The 20,280-nt window shown below is 40.4% G+C and overlaps 2 protein-coding genes across 3 annotated transcripts in view; one reads left to right on the forward strand and one right to left on the reverse strand.

The window, feature by feature from the left end:
- The window catches only part of LOC142216490 (gamma-crystallin-3-like), a 401,417-nt gene that overhangs the window by 302,878 nt on the left and 78,259 nt on the right, over window positions 1-20,280 (reverse strand). The window lies entirely within an intron of this gene.
- LOC142216494 (gamma-crystallin-3-like) overlaps window positions 2,488-20,280 on the forward strand; it is a 50,876-nt gene continuing 33,083 nt past the window's right edge. The window contains exons 1-3 of one of the 2 annotated variants that reach the window (XM_075284366.1): window positions 2,488-2,520; window positions 9,338-9,580; window positions 10,465-10,776. In XM_075284366.1, the coding sequence (XP_075140467.1) occupies window positions 2,512-2,520; window positions 9,338-9,580; window positions 10,465-10,740 (528 nt within the window). In that variant the 5' untranslated portion in view covers window positions 2,488-2,511 and the 3' untranslated portion in view covers window positions 10,741-10,776. Of the gene's footprint in view, window positions 2,521-9,337; window positions 9,581-10,464; window positions 10,777-20,280 lie in introns of those variants that run through there. The other variant, XM_075284365.1, reaches the window with a different exon arrangement.

Consider the following 20,280-nt stretch of genomic DNA (forward strand, 5'->3'; position numbering starts at 1 on the left):
TCACTGCTTGTATGGAGGAGGGGGAGGTTGAAGTTTAAGCAGCACAGACACATTTATATGATGGCATGGATAGATGCTACTGTTAAGTGCCTGAAGGTTTACAAGAAGCAAATAGCAGATGCTGCAGGTGCCAATGGTGTCCGCCCAATATTTATTCCCCATAACAGGGAAGGTATGCCACTGGCAGGGGGCTACTGTGTGTTGGGGCCCTGGGCAATTACCCAATTTCTCCCACTAACGCCGGCCCTGGGTGGAATGTTGCTGACTTGAGTCTGATGCATGTCCATTGTTCACATCTGTTCAAAACTCAAAGTATCGCAATAGTAGTGTGGGTTTGTGAATAAAGACCTGCACCATCTAAGGTATAGCAGGTGGTTCAATAGTGCCATGGTTTCATTCAGGGTAGGAAGACACTTCAGTCATGCCCATTTCTGGATTTAACTTGATGGAAATATGTCTTTTTTCAACCAAACTAAGTAACTTTATCTTTGATTCCATCTAGAGGAATGTTCAAGGAAGCAAAAAAAAAAAAAATGTCATAAAATGTTTGTAAAAAATGTTTTTTTACATGTTTTTTAATTGTAAGAATAGACTCCAATGTGATTCTTACACAAAAGTTTGCCTACTCAAGGGCAAAGGATATAAAGTACATATAGCGCTATCACTATTCTGTGAAAAAAGAATTATTCTTCTAAATTGAAAGTATATTTATTTTATGACAAAAAGAGCTATAAATTTCATATGGGAATATGGAATATTTTCATATGGAAAATTCACTGGCACTCTCATCTTAATATTATCTTGCACACCCTTTGCAAAAACAACTGAAATCAATTGCTTCCTATACCCATGAACAAGCTTCTTACACCTTTCAACTGCAATTTTTGACCACTGTTATTTTGCAAAGTGCTTCGGGTTTCTCATATTTGAAGGGCTTCTCCTTCCAACATCAATTTTAAGATCTCTCCACAGGTGTTCAATGGAATTTAGATCTGGACTCATTGCTGGCCACTTCAGAATTCTGCCGTGCCTTGTTTCCATGCATTGTTGGGTGCTTTTTAGAAGTATGTTTGGTGTCATTGAACTGCTGGAAGACCCATAACTTAGGATGCAAACCCAGCCTACTGACACTGGGCCCTACATTGCGTCCCCCCTACAATCCTTTGGTAATCTTTAGATTTCATGATGCCTTGCACACAGTTATGGTATTAAATGTCAGAGGAAGCGAAACAACCCCAAAACTTCTTTGAACCTCCACCATATTTGACTGTTGGTACTGTGTTCGTTTCTTTGTAGGCCTAATTTCAGTTGCGGTAAACAGTAGAATGATGTGCTTTACTAAAAAGATTTATCTTGGTCTCATCTATTCTCAAGATGTTTTCCAAGAAAGATTTTGGGTCACTCACGTACATTTTTGCAAACTCCAGTTTAGCTTTTTTATGTCTGTGTCATTAATGGGGTCCTTCTAGGACTCCTTCCGTAGCATGTCTTTTCGTTCAAATGTTGATGAGTTGCTTTGCACTGACACCGATGCATCCAGAGTCCTCCATAGTCCTCAGACAGTTCCCTTATCCTTTTTTTGTTCTCCATGTTTGGTATGGTACACAAACAAAATGTAAAGATTAAGTCAACGTTTCTGCTTTTTTTCTAGTTTATGGTGTGATTTTTATATTGACCACACGAGCTACTTACCACCGGTGAGTTTCACCAAGTAGCACATGTTTGAAACAAGTTTATTTACCCACAATTTTGAAAAAAGTTCCAACAATTTTGGCTAGTCCATTTGTATTTTTGTGTGAAATTATGTCAAATTTGTCTTTTTTTCACTTTTTTTTTTGTCCCAATACACACGGGAAATAAACATGTATATAACAAAGCATGTGTAATTGTAATCATTTTCAGGGAGAAAAACTTAATTTTCTGGAAAAATTTCAGGGGTGTCTACACTTGCGGCCATGACTGTATAACTTTTGAATGGCTTTTACATACATAAATATCATTAATGCACAGAACTGGCATACTCAAAATCTTAAAAGCGTATAGATTATTTGCAATGTTAGCTTATGTTGGAACATGATCCTTTTGATAAGGACATGTTTTGTGACTTTTAAACTTGTGAACCAAAATTTGAATGGAATATATTGTTGTTTCTAAGGAACTATTTGCACAGCATTTTTATTCTTAAAACATGGGCTCTCACTTTGGATAAGCCATTCGTGAAACCAGCTGATGCTTAACATAAACCTTTAAAGACAAAGGTATTGTTCGGGTGTGCTACACAATGTTCTGGCTTTCTGGGGTTAGCTTTTGAATAGTAGAGCATGCAAAAAGACTATTACAATAGTCACTCAAAACCCTGAACAATCTTCAGTAAAGAGAAATAATGCTATGTATTTTGGTTGGTGGACAAAAACTCAGCATGGTCAACATAAACTAGATTGAATATATACAGGCATTTTTCCTGCTACCATTTACTGAAGCAGACTGGAAGTGATCAGACTACTGAGCAAAATGGGAAAGGTAAGGAAAATATACAAATCTAAATATATATTATTATTATTTTATTATGTATTACTACAAAAGAAAAATGTCGCAACAAAATCCTTACAAACGACTTTATGGCAATAGAAAAAAACTAATTCTAACTACTGCCTACTATAGGTAACTAGAATGATATGGGTCAATAATTTCAATCATTTATGGATTTCAATATTTTGACCTATAAACCAAAAAAACACCAGACATAAAGATTTTAATATATTCATTTTGGGGGGCGGGGCCTGACCGCGCAGCATGGTAGACGCGAGTCACTAGAGCTCCGTGATACCGGGGACTTTGAGCGGTCGTCTTGCCTTACCTGGAGGTGAACATGGGCAAATCTGGCAGTGATAAGCAGGGGGAAGCTCCGAGCACCCCTAGGATGCCCAAACATCAGGTGGACTTGCAGCGTTTTATTAGAAAGAAGGCCGGGACTTCTCCTCACACTCTCCATAAGATGGCGCCGGAGTCTAAACCGGAAGTGGACTCAGAGGACGACTCTGAAGTTGGAAGCATAACGGGAGGTGAGCTTTCTGATGCAAATACCACGCAACTCACACGGAAATTTTTTCTTAAAACTTTGGAAAAAGCAATTACTAATGCGATGTCACCAGTTTTAGCTGAACTGGCGGATATTACCTCTGAGATTAAAGCTACTTCTCATAGAGTTCAGGCTCTTGAGGAGTCTTACTCGTCCATTAGAGAGCATGCTGGGGCGGTGTCAGACCATCTCCAACAACAGGAAGAGCTACTTGATCGCTCCTTGCTACTAATAGAAGATCAGGAGAATAGAAGCCGCAGGCGCAATCTCCGTTTGAAAGGGGTCCCTGAATCTTACTCCCCAGAGGACTTGCCCAAAATGGCGAACAGCATTTTCACAGATCTGTTGGGCCAGGAACGTGCAGCTCAGGTGACCATAGAACGCATACATAGATCGCTTCGGCCTAAGCCCAGACAAGGGGACCCTCCCCGTGACATAATATGCGGTCTCCTCTCCTTTAGAGACACACACGCCATCCTTACTGCGGCTAAAGCTAAAGACCAAATTTTGCTTGAGGGTGTTGAAATTTTTCTGTACCAAGACATTGCCCCCTCCATATTGGCAAAGAGGAGATTGCTCAAGCCTTTACTAGATGAACTCAGAGCAAGGAATATACAGTATGCATGGTTATACCCTTTTGGACTGGCTATTTTATGTGGCGGAAGACGTATTGTTGTCCATACTCCACGGGACTTACCAGCAGTATGGTCATATTTGGATATATCACCCCTGGAAATCCCCTCTTGGCTACCCTCTCAGAATTTGGATCCGATACCACTACTTCCACCTCTCTCGCATGGGCCTGGTGCTAATAAATTCAAGTCACCCAAATCTCGGAAGAGCCTTCTCAGAGACTAAAGAATTTACCTGAATATGCCCTGGACTTCCCTGGTTGTTATCTGTTCATGGACCTACCGGTAACTTTACATTGTGCTCACTGCCTATCTCTTGAACAAGAGTCTGGCCCCTGTTTCGTTTCTTCTCTTTTAGCCTTATCTAGTTGTATATCTTTTTCGTTGGACGCTGGGACATTTCCTTTTGTACCATAATTACCTCGCGTTGGCTTTGGACTCATCCTTTATCACACCATGATGTTTAGTGTGACCGGTACAACAATACTCTGCCAGTGCTCTTTAGATTTCCCGAGCTTCGTTCAGTTGTTAACTGTCTATGTTCCTCCCACAGGTATTTTACTTGCTAATTTTTTTCTTTATAGGACGACCCTTAGGGTCCCATTCCGATCAGGAAAAACCCCGTTCCATCAGTCTACTAGTTTAGTATTTGGTTACTTCTTGACTAGTTCTAGTTGTGTAGGTACTGCATACTCTTATATCCTTTTACTACCTGATAGTTACGAGATACCCTCTAGGGTTCTTTGTGTAGAAGGCATCCACACCCTATTTGGTACGTGTCTTGTTTATACTCTTTATAGATATCCTCTTACATCTAGCCTACCTTGCCATCATGGCTTCTGTGACCCCCCCCCCTCTCTTACGCTCTCATCCTTTAATGTAAAGGGGTTAAACTCTCCAAATAAGCGCCATTGGGTAATGTCCCTTTCGAAAAAGTTTAATGCGGATATTTTGTTACTCCAAGAAACCCATTTTAGAACAGACAGGATTCCTAAGCCTTATAAAACTATATATGATCGATGGTACTACTCAACTCACCCGACGTCCTCTTCCAAAGGCGTTGCCATCGCCATTAAAAGGACGCTCCCGTTTATTATCACCCAACAGTATGCTGATGTAGAAGGGAGAGCCATTTTTGTTAAAGGTCGCATTTCTAACCGACCACTAACTATAGCCTCACTTTATGCCCCTAACCATGGTCAGCTCTCTTGGTTAATACAGATCCTAAAATCTCTGGCTCAGTTTGCAGAGGGCGAAATTTTGATCGGCGGGGATCTTAATGTCTTATTAGATCCCCTCTTAGACTCCTCCTCACAAAAATTTGCGCTTTCCCAGAAGGCTATTAGAAGACTACACCTTGCTTTGCAGGAATTGAATCTAATAGACTCCTGGAGACTGGTAAACCCAACGGTGAAAGATTATACTTTCTTTTCAATGCCACATAATTCACACCAACGCTTGGATTATATTTTATGCTCCAAGTCGTTGGCTAATAATATTACCAAGTCCCAAATTGGCGTTATTAGTGTTTCGGACCATGCGCTAGTCTCTACCACCTTTGCACTTCCAGACCTGACCCCTAGAGAGTGGACCTGGCGCCTTAATGAACAATTACTTGATAGTCTTGAGTTTAGAGAGCATATAGGTAAGGAATTGTCTGCTTATTTCCTGTTGAATGTGTCACCGGAAGTATCTCCGGCATTAGTTTGGGAGGCTCACAAGCCTGTTATACGAGGCCTCTTTATTTCAAAAGCTTCAGCCCTGAAGAAGGAGAAACAAAAAATGATTGACTCCCTGATGGCTCAGATTGCCACCCTTGAGTGACTGCAGAAACGTAATGCCCTTTTATCTGCCCACTCGGATCTGTTGCTACTTAGAGAAAAGTTGAAAAATTTGTTGAACGCTTCCTCAGCTAAGGCTTTCTTACACTCTAGAGCCCGTATTTACGCTCATGGAAATAAGGGGGGTAAAATTATGACCGCAATGCTGAGAAAGGAGAGAGCAAGAGCACATATAGCAGCAATTAAGAAAACAGATGGCTCCCTGACTTATGACACTTCTGAAATTGCAAAAGAGTTTAGAGATTATTACTCCTCACTCTATAACCTAAAGCAACAGGATACTAACCCTCATGGTCCAGTTAGGACTACGGAGGATACGTTGCGAATTCGAGAGTTCCTTCACTCTCTTAAATTGCCTTCTGTTACAGAAGAGATGAGTGACTCATTGCTTCGACCAATCACAGAATCTGAAATAAAAGAGGTTTTATCTAGTTTTCCTAGTGGTAAGAGCCCTGGCCCTGACGGGCTGCCCTCCCTTAACTATAAAATTTTTCAGTCTCAGCTAGTTCCTCATCTTACCTCTTTTTGTGATTCTTTGTTGAAAGGCTCATCTATGGTGCGGCAGTCGCAGGAGGCACATATTACTTTGATTCACAAAGAGGGCAAAGACCCGACGCAATGCTGCAATTATAGACCTATATCATTGCTGAATTGTGATTTGAAAGTCTGGGCTAAGGTTCTCGCTATGAGACTGAGAGATATAGTTCCCTCTTTAGTACATGAAGAGCAGGTCGGTTTTGTGAAAGGCAGAGAGGGTAAAGAAAACACGCATAAATTGCTACATGTTATTGCATTGGCAAAAAAATTGAATAACCCGTTACTTCTATTTAGTGTAGACGCCGAGAAGGCATTCGACCGTGTAAGTTGGAACTATATGTCGGAAACTTTACTAGCTTTTGGTCTTCCACCTCCTTTCGTTAGAGCTGTTCTCTCTCTCTATGCCCAACCTCATGCTCGGATTAAGATTAATGGTTCCTTTTCAGGCTGCTTTGATATATCCAACGGGACCAGACAGGGGTGCCCTCTCTCCCCTACCCTATTTGTCCTCTCCCTGGAGACTTTCCTCCAGGCAGTGAGACAAAATCCAAATATTTCAGGTTTCCAATTTGCGGATAAATCAATACACACGATGGCTTATGCAGACGACGTGTTGTTCCTGCTGTCTGACCCCGTAACGTCTCTGCCGGAACTCCAATCCCTTATAGCTACTTATGGCTCCCTTTCCAATTATAAAATTAATGACACGAAATCGGAAATTCTCAATGTGTCTATACCACCTTCCCAGATTAAAGTTTTGCAAAGCTCAACACCCTACCAGTGGAAAACTAAGTCCTTGAAATATCTTGGTGTACATTTGCCCTCTGATATTGAGGATGTTTTTCTCGCTAAACTATGTTCCCTTGCTCTCTGAACTCAAGTCACTGCTGAAGGATTATAATCTTCCATATTTGTCCTGGTTAGGCAGGAAAAATCTCTTGCAAGTTTATATTGTCCCAAAAATGTTATATGTATTGCAGATGTTACCCATTTTTGTACCTCGATCTTATTTTCACCAAACTCGACGACTTTTCTCGGCCTTTCTCTGGAACCAGAGACCTCATAGGTTACCATATACACTTCTTGTTAAACGAAGACAAAACGGTGGAATTGCTCTACCAGACCTGCAAGCCTGTTATGAGGCTATTCAGCTCTCCCGCTGGATGTACTATGCTCTCCCTCATAAGATTTCTCTAGTCACGGTCTTGGCACAAAGCCTCTTTGATGAATTTTATTTCAAACCTCTTTGGTTCCCCACACCTTCTTACTGTCATGGAGACCTAAATTTGTTATTAAAGGGCCCGTGCGAGGTTTGGCTTAAACATAAAGAACATTTGGCTCCAACGCCCTCCCCAATTTTACCTGCAGACCTCATCCCGTTCCTTCCGCTGTTAATCCATAACGCGCTGTTACTCGGTGGTTCCATCTGGAATGTTTTGAAAGAAGTTAGACTTAAGGATTTAATTGAGGATGGCTTACCTATTTCTCAAACACAGCTTCATGCATTAGCTCCTTCTGTCAAGCCTCACTTCCTCCATTACGCGCAATTTTATAGTGTTATTAAGAAACTGCTATCAATTGCCAACCCATGTCGTAAGCTTACAGCTTTTGAGAAGGGTCTACTTGCGAAATTACCGTCCCAACGAAAAGTCTCATGCTGTAAGCGAATGCTTGCGGATTATGCTGACATTGACAAACCCCCTTATGTTTCTGCTTGGGAGAAAGAATTGGCCTTGACCTTTTCTGAGGAAGACGTAGATTTTATCTTGAAACGTAGTTTTGGACAATCTAGGTGTGTGCGCTTACAGGAACTCCACTATAAAGTTTTAACTAGGTGGTATCGCACGCCGGACTGGCTCTTTAGACATGGTCTTAAAGATTCTAATAAGTGTTGGCGCTGTAATTCTGAAGTAGGCACGATGTTACACATCTGGTGGTCGTGTGATCTAATTGAACCATTTTGGAGAGAGATATCAGACTTTATTAACAGACTTTTCAAAACATCACAGGTGCTTTTCCCGGATCAAGTCTTTCTCACGGGCCCTGCAGGTTCTTTGAGCCCACATAAACGAGAGCTGTGGTTCCACTTGATTGGCGCAGCAAAGTCGCTGATTCCCTTACACTGGTTAAGTTCTTCCCCCCCAACCTTTCAGGCATGGCTGGAGAAATCACACCAAATTGCTCGTTTCGAGGAGTTAGTGAGTTGGAAAGATAGATCTCACGATCGATATGTCAAGGTTTGGAAGAAGTGGTGGAACTTGGTATCGTGATTCCTTCTGGGATTTCTTCCTTTTGGGAATCAGGTCCTCTTTTCTTGCTTCTTCACTCCTTTCTTTGTTGCCCCCCCCCGCCGCCGCTTGCCTTCTTATGCTCGCATCTGAAGTTTTTCAGGTAGTTACTTAATACTTATACAGGATGACCTACACAACTGTATGTTCTTTTGACATAATGTGTTTTATTCTACTCAACTTATTTGTTGGATTTCGTTTACTTGTTTTATTTGAATTTTCAAAGAAATCATTGGTGTTTGTATCTTTGACTGATTACACCTAATGTCACTGTACTTTCTTGTGTATAAATACAAATAAAGAATAAATAAAAAAAAATAAAAAAATAAAATATATTCATTTTGGTACAGAGCTTGATCAAGTCCTCTAAGTTAATAATTATATCAACTAACCCTAGTGCCCGCCACTTCATTTAAAGTGGGTTAGGGTAACTTACTTTTCTATGAAAAAAAGTCACCATTTTGAACTGAGAAGGAGAACACATTGTTATATGCAAATAATAGTAAGTAGCATTTGTATCAATATCTATCTTAGTAGCTCCAACCAAGATTTATTAACTATGTTATATGTTATATGTGAACATCATGGGACTCAACAGTGTGCAGTAATTGTGGGCTGTTCGAGAAGAAAGAGTTACAGTTAGTCGAAGCAACCCAGATTTTTTTAAAATTTCCATCCATTTGGTGCATGCTGCCAGGGTGAACTAGGATGGCATCTATTTAAAGAGTAAAGTTTCCCATAAGTATGAAACAATATGGGGGCATGACTGGATGTCCCCAGGCCTCCCCTTTAGCATACTCCTGCCAGACAGAATACTCCCCACAGATTACCAAAGATTGGCTATTTAGCATACTAAAAGAGGAAAATGCCTGTTGATGGAGTTTCTAATAAAAATTTTCTGATTTTTAAAAAATATTTTCCTTTCCAATAATGGTTGTGGTTTCCTTTTCCATTACGCAGATCATTTTTTACGAAGACAGGAACTTCCAAGGTCACTCTTATGAGTGTCAATCTGAATGTTCCGACCTCTCACCATTCTTCAAACGCTGCAACTCTATCCGTGTCCAAAGTGGAAACTGGATTCTGTATGAGCATTCTAACTATAAAGGACACCAGTATTTCCTTCATAAAGGAGAATATTCTGATTTCCAGCAATGGATGGGCTTTAATGACTCAATTAGATCTTGTCGATTAAGTCCTCAGGTAATAAATGTACACAGTTATGAATTATATATCCCTCAATTGACTATAGCATTCTGGTTTGTTATGACATTAAACAAAGTATTTCTATCAGTTTAGAGTCCAATAAATAAGGATGAGGATTTTGTAACTTCATCCAAATGTTAGTGGAAAAATAAAAATATGAGGGCTTTATTAATGTCACCAAACACCAAACCCAGAGACTATATAATATTAGTCATAATGCACAGTAGTAAAGGTCCAACAGTTATTTCCACTGGCATCTTCCTCTGGATCTTCTCAGACAAACTGAATAGTGTGCAAATTATATAGTTACATAGTAGATGAGGTTGGATGAAGACATCAGTCCATCAAGTCCAACCTATAACCCTATAATCCCTACAGTGTTGATCCAGGGGAAGGCAAAAAAAACCCCAAAAAACATGAGGCTTATGGGCTTATGCCAATTGCCCCATTTCAGGGGGAACAATTCCTCCCTGACTCCACTCTGGGTCACCTTGGCCCTGGATCAATCTGGGTCAGCTTGACCCTGGATCAAGGTGACCTTAAAATCTAGAATCCATAACCCGTTATATTGCTCTCTTCGAGAAAGGCATCCAGGCCCTCTTTGAACTTGCCAGACTAATAGGTATAATCACAATCATAAGTAGCAAATTCAGCACTTAAAGGGGTTGTCACACAAATGACTTTTAGCACGTTTCTACCTGGTAATAATTTTTTACTTAAATACCCTAGGTGTGTACATATTAGGCATCCTTGTAATCTGGATTAGTGTTTCTTTTTAACTTTATTTATTATACTTTATGACTTTTTTTTTAATGAGAGTTTGAAACGTGTTTCACCTTTTTCTAACATTCAGATTTTCTTATGAAAATTTCCATTAATAGCATCATGGATCATATAAAATCAGGATCTATGAGAAAGAAGACTTCAGAGGTCATATGATGGAGTTCAATGAAGATTGTCCTCAAGTCTATGAGAGGTTCCGCTACAATGACATTCACTCTTGTCAAGTGAATGATGGATATTGGATGTTCTATGAGGAGCCCAACTACAGAGGACGTCAGTATTACCTGAGACCTGGAGAGTACATGAGATACAATGACTGGGGAGCCTCTAATCCCAGAATTGGATCCTTCAGACGTGTCCATCATTTCTATTAAGAAAAAGAAATGTTTTTTATGGAATGAATCTTCTAAAAAATAATAAAAAAAAATAAAGTTCTTCAAAAGAGAAAAATAAATTATATGGGCTTTTATTTTACATACTATATAGAGTAGTTTTTTGTAATACAGTCTCAGATTGATTTATGATTGGCTATCGAGTGTCTCAAATTATTTTTACTTTGCAGCATTAAGAGATCACATTTACTGAAATAAATAGCTATTTCAATCAAAAACATCTTAACAGGTCAAGTTCCACATTCTTCTTTAATATTTAACTTTGATATCACCTTTACAATTCTTGCATCCATTGAACTTGTGAGTTTTTGCTTGAATTTCTTTGCAGTATGTCAGACTACCCACCCAGAGCTGTTTTCATATGAAATTCTTCCCACCCTACTCAAAAAAAGGTTCTCAATAGGGTTGAGGCCAGGGAAGAATGGTGGAAATGCCATGAGTTTCTATCATTTTAGGCCCATAGCAGCCAATGACTCAGAGGTATTCTTTGGTGCATGAGATGGTGCATTGCCATGCGTGAAGATGATTTTGCTATGGAAAGCACGGTTCTTCTTTTTTTTTACCATGGAAGAAAGTGGTCAGTCAGAAACTCTATGAACTTCGCAGAAGTCATTTCCACACCATCAGGGGATCTTCAGCTCTATCCACATTATTCTGGCCCAAAATATCACTCTGTCAACTACTTGCTAACGTCGCAGCCTTGTTGGGACATGGTGGCCACCCACTACTCCATCTATCTAGACTATCCAGGCTTCCACAGCACAATAAACAAGACAGTTTCAAAATAAGTCTTCATGCTTGTCTGGACTCCCTGTAACTGTTTGTGAGAACTGTTTAGGGGTGGCAGAGTTAGAAGGTTTGTGTACAACTGCAATCCAACACCTTGAAGTTCCTGGGACTCCAGAGGTACCAGAAGCTTTAAATATCTGTTTAATTCTTTGTTATGGTATTTTAGCCACTGCTCTGTAAATCAGATGAATTTGTTTGGCAGAAACCTCCTCAATATGCCTTTATCTGCATGAACCCATCTGTACTCTGAATCAGCCACAAATCTCTTCAATGTACGATCATCACGTTTAAGTTTTCGTGAAATGTTAAACATTGTTGAAGGTCTTTCTTGAATAAGTAGGCTTCCTTTAATTTTATCACAGGCGATTATTTCAGTGATCCAAAGAGCCCTTACACACAATACCATATATACATTTAATTGAAAAACAAAAAAATTAAATCTTTCTGGTCCAAATCTAATTTGCCTAATAATTTGAAATGCAGTGTAATGGTAAAAAGACGTAGACAGCCTGTGGTAGTCTGAGCAATCTATGTTAAAGGGAATGTGTCTGTAGAAAAATACCTATTTATTAACTTTTATTTTAAACATATTTTAAAGAATTTTTGGTGAGGTTTTTAAATTTTTTCTGTTATTATGTATATTTAAAAAATTATTCAAAATACTGCAGTTCTAACTTTGTTTACTAGGTAATACAATACGGTTAGACTTTTCTGTAGGATATTTCTTTGCAATAGGAACCTCGCTTAACAGCACACTGATGATCCCAGATAACATGTATATGAAGATAAGACTCCACCAGTCACAACAGAGAATTGTACAGGTTATCTACTCCCTTCCCCAAACAATGGCTGTAGTCCTGGTCACAGAGCATATCTAGAAAACTCCCATATAAGTGAGTAGTATCTTCTCCAGATCATTGTGTCTATGGATCATGGATGGTCCTTCTCTAGGAATTTCCTGGTGCTACACTCCCTTTAAGGGTCTTTTTGGCTAACCAATACATACAACGTTCAGTAAAAAACAAAAACAAAACAAAAAATATGAATAATGCAGTTATAGTCTAATGCTGGCCATGGTGTCCATTTCAAAGTTAAATTTAATTTAATTTTCTAATTTTATTCAACTAGATTTAAAAAAAAAAAAAAGATGAAGTTTTTGAAAGAAGTGAAGCACAAAGTGTTCCTCCTCCTCTGTGTTAAGCACACCTGTTTGAACTTGTTACCTGCATAAGAGATACTTGTCCACAAACTCAATCATACTCCAACCTCTCCACCATGACCAAGACCAAAGAGCTATCTAAGGACACCACGGACAAAATTGAAAAGCTACACAAGGCTTGGGTGGGTTAGAGGACAATAGGCAAGCAGATTGGAGAGAAGGCAACAACTGTTGGTGCAATTATTAGAAAATGAAAGAAACACAAGATGACTATTAGAGATGAGCGAGTACTGTTCGGATCAGCCGATCCGAACAGCACGCTCGCATAGAAATGAATGGATGTAGCCGGCACGCGGGGGGTTAAGCGGCCGGCCACCGTCAAAGCGGAAGTACCAGGTGCATCCATTCATTTCTATGGAGCGTGCTGTTCGGATCGTAATTGTAATGCATTGTAATAGCCTTATATCTAACTATAATTTCTTATACCCCAAAGTATAATATGTAGAGGCCCAGGGGAGGTTAGTAAAATAAAAAAAAGTTGTACTTAACTTGCATCCTTGCATCCTTGCAGCATCCGGTGGTCCCCCAGTGTCCTCTTCAGACCTCAGGCTGATGTCACATGCCCAGGGTCACGTGGGGAATGCTGAAGCTATGACGCTAAGATCCCATGTGACCATTAAGACCCCGAGGTGATTAACATTAGCATTTTCATTTCCTCTGGGCCTTTACTTATTATACTCTGGGGTCTGAGATAGCACCCCACCCTGCTCATTTGGTGGGCTGTCGGTGGTTTATCCAATAATCATGTACATGAATAACAGATTTTTTTATTTAATATACTTTACAGGGTCTTTCGGTCCATAAAAAGAAGAACACACACGAATGACAAAATACAGATGCACGGATAAGGGCTTAGACCTGTTTGACCAGTAGAAGTAACACCCTTGAGTAGGCAAACATTTGAGAAAGATTCACATTGAAGTCTACTTTTACAAATATCCACTTTTTTTAAAAAGTGCATTTGAAGAAAATATTTTGCTTCCATTAGCTTTCCTCTAGGGGCAATCAAAGACTTGCACAGAAACCGTATATGGTTTATTATTAGAGGTGCTCAAAGCTATTCATACAGTAGGGAAGAGGTGTTTTATTAGAGCATTAAATAAACCTTAGACACACAATACTAGAGATGAGCGAACACTGTTCGGATCAGCCGATCCGAACAGCACGCTCCCATAGAAATGAATGGAAGCACCTGTGACGCTGACTTTGCCGGCGGGCGGCCGGCGTCACAGGTGCTTCCATTCATTTCTATGGGAGCGTGCTGTTCGGATCGGCTGATCCGAACAGTGTTCGCTCATCTCTGCAAAATACAATACAGTTCAAAGTGTCAAAGTGGAAAGCGCTTGAATCAAATGTGTGGTAGACATTTACTTTACAAATGCAACAATATGTAACATTTGAGTTTTATATTGACTGAAGTATTAATTATATATTGATCCAGTTCAGCATTTTTATAACATTTGAATGGCTTAGGGGGTATTCACACTACCATTGGAAGTCTGTTATAATAGGGTCCGTTAAAAATTTTCTGATGCATGCTAACAATGGACACTAACAATGGTAGCGTCAACGTCCCTTTATACATACAAAAATATTGTCAATGCACAGAACTGGAATACTCAAAATGTTTAATATATAAAGACTATTTGCCATGTCATTTGTTCACTTCTGTTGAGTTTAAAGGGGTTCTATCAGCAAAACCATGCTAATAGAGCCCCACATATGCGTGAATAGCCTTTAAAAAGGCTATTCAGGCACCGTAAATCTTATATTAACCCCCGGTCCCGTTTTTAAATAAAAACATATATGCAAAACTTACCTGAACATGCACCATGGGCGGGGGTGCACGATGCGACGTCAGCTTCGGGCACGCCTGCCTCTTCTGTCTTCTTGGAGTAACACCCTCTTGCTCCATGTCTTCTTCCGGCTTCTTCTCGTGAAATCCCGCGCCTGCGTAGTAGCGCTTCCCTCTGAATCGCTACTGCACAGGCTCACTTGCCATTTCACTTAATGGCAGTTCGCGATTGTACTGCGCATGCGCAGTACTGTTGCGTACGTCTACGGGGACTGAGCATGTGCAGTAGCGATTTGGAGGGAAGCGCTACTACACAGGCGCAGGATTTCACGAGAAGAAGCCGGAAGAAGACATGGAGCAAGAGGACGATACTCCAAGAAGACAGAAGAGGCAGGCGTGCCCGAAGCTGACGTCGCATCGTTTATCCCCGCCCAGGGTGCACGTTCAGGTAAGTTTTGCATATATGTTTTTATCCTTTTATTTAAAAACGGGACTGGGGGTTAATATAAGATTTACGGTGCCTGAATAGCCTTTTTAAAGGCTATTCACGCATATGTGGAGCTCTATTAGCATGATTTTGCTGATAAAGCCCCTTTAAGTACTTGTTTGATGACTTGTTTTATAATTTTTGTGAACCAAAATTTGAATGGAACAAATTATAGTTTCTTAGGAACTATTGGCACAGCATTTTTATTCTTAGCTCCCTTTGGATAAGCCATTCGTGAAACCAGCTGATGCTTGAAAACAAACTTTTGAAGACAAAGGTATTGTTTGGTTGTGTTGCAAAATGTTCTGGACTTCTGAAGTTAGCTTCTGAATAGTAGTGCATGCAAAAAGACTATTACAAAAGCCACTCAAAACCCCGAATAATCTTCAGCGAAGAGAAAGAATACTATTTATTTTATTTTGGTTAGTGGACAAAAAACTCAGCATGGTCAGCAAAAACTAGCTTGGGTATATATAGGCATCTTATCTACTTCCATTTACTGCATCAAACTACCATACTATTGAGTAAAATGGGAAAGGTAAGAACATTATTCAAATACATTGCTATTTTATTCCTTTTTATGTTTTGCAAGATTTAGGGCTGGTGTACAAGTCTCTGAAGTGGTCACTTCCATCAGCAACCTTCCATCACTGACAAACAGCCTTATGGAAATACAAACAGTAATCTTAAATATCTGCCTACTGTATGTAACTAGAATGATAAGGACAATAGTTGAAAACGTAATTTATAGGTTAATGTAATATTTTTATATTTTATATTTTATTTTTTTTATAGTTTATTCCAAGAATCAGCAACTAAATCAATTCTGAAGTGATACCTTGTATAGTCATTTATTTGAATGGAGTTGTGCTGAAACTTGGGTAGTGTCAGCACTATAGACCCCTCATTCTCAGAATTAGTGAGTCCCCAAAGGTGGGATCCTCACCAATCATAGATAATGATATGTCCTAGCAGTATGCCATCACTTTGTGAGATAGGCATACACCTTAACTATGGTAGCCAATGTAATGCAATGCGTAACCACAGTTCAATTTATATTTTTCCCAAAAATGATTCGATTTGATTGCACATTGAATTTTTGGTAAGCAATATGCAAATAATATCTCATTGGAGAAAAAGAGGGATTTACTCCTAGCACAACCTATTGGAAAGCAGCTCTTTACAGATTAATACCTGGTTTTCAAATAAGGGCATCAATTGGAAATAATAGCAAAGCTAGTATAACTCCTCCAAAAGGAACAGGATCCCATCCATAGACAGCTGTTACAAGGTTTTTGCCAGTGGCGTAACTACCGGGGTAGCAGGGGTAGCAGCTGCCACAGGGCCCGGGACATTAGGGGCCTGGTGACAGCTGCTACCGCTAATTTTTCCCCCTTAATAGGCCGTTACCAACTGGAATTACTCCTGGCAGGGGCCGGGATTGGTAAGTGACGCCACGGGCCCCACCAACACTATTATTATACTTGGAGGTTTATTCAGACACCCAAGTATAATGATCGTAGGCCCGGGAGAGGTAAGGGAACATAAAAAAACTGTGTTACTTACCTTTCCACGCTCCTAGCAGGCTTTGGGCCTAGTTGTGTGATGTCTCTGACATCACATGACCGGGGCCTGCGTCCCGGGTCATGTATTGTCCGAACGTCAAGGAAGATGGCCGACACTACCGAGGACTGCAGCGGAGCTGCGGATAGGTAAGTGACAGTGTTTTTTTATGTTTTTATCCCCCCTTGGGTCTTCGATTATTATACTCTGGGGTCTGAAAAGACCCCAGAGTATAATGATTGTTCATGGGTGTCCACAGTGGGCATAATACTGTGCACAGGGGCCACTATGGGGCATAATACTGTGTGCAGGGGCCACAGTGGAGCATTACTGTGTGCAGGGGCCACTATGGGACATAATACTGTGTACTGGGGCCACTATGGGGCATAATGCTGTGTGCAGGGACCACTATGGGGCATAGAGTGTGCAGGAATATGGCGTGTGGGGGGAGGGGGGGTCGGTCAGTCGGCGTCTTCGGCATTGGCCGGGTGGGGCGGTCCCATGTCAAAAGTTCGCCACGGGGCCCCGCCATTCCTAGTTATGCCACTGGTTTTTGCCTTTCCTCAGAGCAGAGTAGGGTACTGTTTGGCTGTGTGAGAGGTCTTAATATGGGTCAGAAGGGCTAAAGTTTGTCATTAGAGAGAGACTGGTACAGGGGCTTATTAGATCTCATTGGTGGAAAAAAAGGAATTTATTTGTATTGCTTCAGGCATAATCTGGAAATAATGGCCAGGCCAGTATAACTCCTCCAAAAGGATGAGTTTCATTGACAGCTGTTTTGAGGTTTATGCTTCTCGTCAGTGCAGAGTAGGGTGAGGTCTTATTAGCAGGTTCCTTACCCAAAATTCTTAGCAGTGCATGCATGGTTGAATAAGTCCCAATTCCTGATTTTCCCCTAATGAATAACATTACCCCTTCTGACCCACATTGCATTTGAAAACATTCTGACGCACAATCTATTGCTCTTAGTACATATGTGCATTAACCCCTTCCCGACATGCGCCGTAATAGTACGGCGCGTCGGGTCTGTAACTATGGCGACCGCCCGGGAGCCGGGCGGCCGTCATAGCCGCCGGGTGTCTACTGCTTTAAGCAGTAGACAACCGGCTCTAATGCCTCCGATTGGTCCCGGGACTGATCGGAGGCATTAACCCCTCCGGCGCTGCTGTCAAAGGCGCCGGAGGCGCCATTTTCCCGGCGGCGCATGGGCGCCGCCATTTTGGCAGGGATCGTCGGCTCCTGGAGCATACTCCAGGGCTGACGTCATGTTGCCATGACAGCCGGGAGCCTTGTTAAAGGCTCCCAGCTGGTCTGCAAATTCTCTCTTTTGCAGGCTGGTCTATGCAGCCTGCAAAAGAGATGATGATGTTTTGCAATGCATTGCAATGCATTAGCATTGTAATGCATTGCATTAGTGATCAGACCCCCTGGGGTTCAACACCCCTAGGGGGTCTAATAAATGCAAAAAATAAAATAAAAAAAAGTAAAAAAAAATATAAAAAAATATAAAAAGTATTAAAAGTTCAAATCACCCCCCTTTCCCTAGAACAAATATAAAAGTAATTAAAAACTGTGAAACATATACATGTTAGGTATCCCCGCGTCCGAAATTGCCTGCTCTACAAATCTATAAAAATATTTTTCCTGTTCGGTAAACGCCGTAGCGGGAAAAATAGTCAAAAGTGCCAAACCGCCGTTTTTTCACTGTTTTGATTCTGATAAAAATTTGAATAAAAAGTGATCAAAGCAATAACATTTCCCGAAAATGGTAGAACTAAAAAGTACACCCGGCCCCGCAAAAAAAGACGCCCTATGCATCCCCGTACACCTATGTATAAAAAAGTTACGGCCGTCGGAATATGGCAACTTTTAGAAAAAAAATTTTTTAACACCGTTTTGGAATTTTTTATAGGGGTCAAAATGTAAATAAAACCATATAAATTTGGTATCCCTGGAACCGTACCGAAATACAGAATATAGGGGACATGTCATTTTGGCTGCATAGTGAACGCCGTAAAACCAAAGCCCGTAAGAAAGTCGCAGAAATGCATTTTTTCTTCAAATCCACCCCATTCTGAATTTTTTTCCTGCTTCCCAGTACATTATATAGAATAATTAATGGTAGAATCATCAAGAAAAATTTGTCCCGCAAAAATTAAGACCTCATATGGCTCTGGGAGCGGAGAAATAAAAAAGTTATGGGGTTTAGAAGGAGGGGAGTCAAAAACGAAAAACGAAAATCAAAAAATGCCATCGGCGGGAAGGGGTTAATAGAAATTTACAATCACAAGAAACTTAAGTAGCACCATATTAGACCTACATGTCTGCACTTCTTGTAGCCAAAAGTCTAAACAGATGTTTACTAAGGTCTTAGTGAGCTCATATTTATAAATATGGTGTCGTCCTTTCTCTCATAGTGGCAATTGACAGACTGTTGTGTATGCATATATGTGCAGCAGCCTATGAGTCACCATCCTTCGAATAGAGAGAGGTGGGGGAACACTTTCCTTATGAATACATTGGACTCATAAACTAGGTGTCCTTTGTATTCTTTAAGCATGTCCAATAGCATTAGTTCAGCTTTATTATTTCCATAAAGGGCAGGCTGGGGTGTATTGGACTACATATATTCTTATATTTACACTAGTACAGTTATATAAATTATTGGGTTGAAACTGAGACTATTCCATTTATTGTGCGATTCACCATTTTTAATCGTGGATTCTTGTAAGCATTTTCAATATAGATACAAAATAAAATTGAATGTTGTTTTTAGTAATATCTTCATGGCTTTGTATTCAATGTGATATGTGGATATGTGAGTATAGACCTCTCGGTACAGGATATGGCTTTTTCCCAATTTGCATAGAATGAGCTTTGAAAACCTCATTTACACTTTTGGACTGCATATTGCTATTTATATATGGTACTAAATCTGCACCATAAATTCTCAACAATTCAGCATAGTGTCTGTAGTTACTATTTCTTATCCTCAACTATACATGATATACATAGGTTTCAAGCCTAATGCAATGAAGCATAGTACAGCGTATCAATAATAACCACTTTGGAGGAAAGGCCATATTTAACAAACAAAGGAAAATAATAGAAAAGAGAAGAAAAGGATAGAGAAAAAAAGTGGGGTGGAGAAGAGGAAAAGAAGGGAGGGGGATGTAGATGACTTCTAGAGCGCGGGGATACAGGCTCTGGTGGCATAAATTATGTGTCACAAGGAGGATTTGCGATAGGCATGGAGGGAGTGGTCCGAGAGGTGGAGCAGAAAAAAAGCCGTCGTGCAAGGACTTTAAATATTTTACAAATCACCTGATGGACCCCCTCCCAAAAGTCTCTATTAAAATTATTTTTCTTCCTATAATGCTTGTGATTTCTCACTTTATTACACAGATCATTTTTTATGAAGACAAGAACTTCCAAGGTCGCTCTTATGAGTGTCAAGCTGAATGTTCCGACCTCTCATCCTACTTCAGACGTTGCAACTCTATCCGTGTAGAAAGTGGAAACTGGATTCTATATGAGCACGCCAACTACAGAGGACACCAGTACTTTCCCCCTACGCCCAAACAGCAGCACAAGATGGGGTATTCCTGCCCCTGTGTACTGTTAGGACAGGTGGAACTTTTAATAAACTAACTAGTTACCCTCCCATAA

Source organism: Leptodactylus fuscus, chromosome 8 (genome assembly GCF_031893055.1).
Source record: "Leptodactylus fuscus isolate aLepFus1 chromosome 8, aLepFus1.hap2, whole genome shotgun sequence".
NCBI lineage: Eukaryota > Metazoa > Chordata > Amphibia > Anura > Leptodactylidae > Leptodactylus > Leptodactylus fuscus.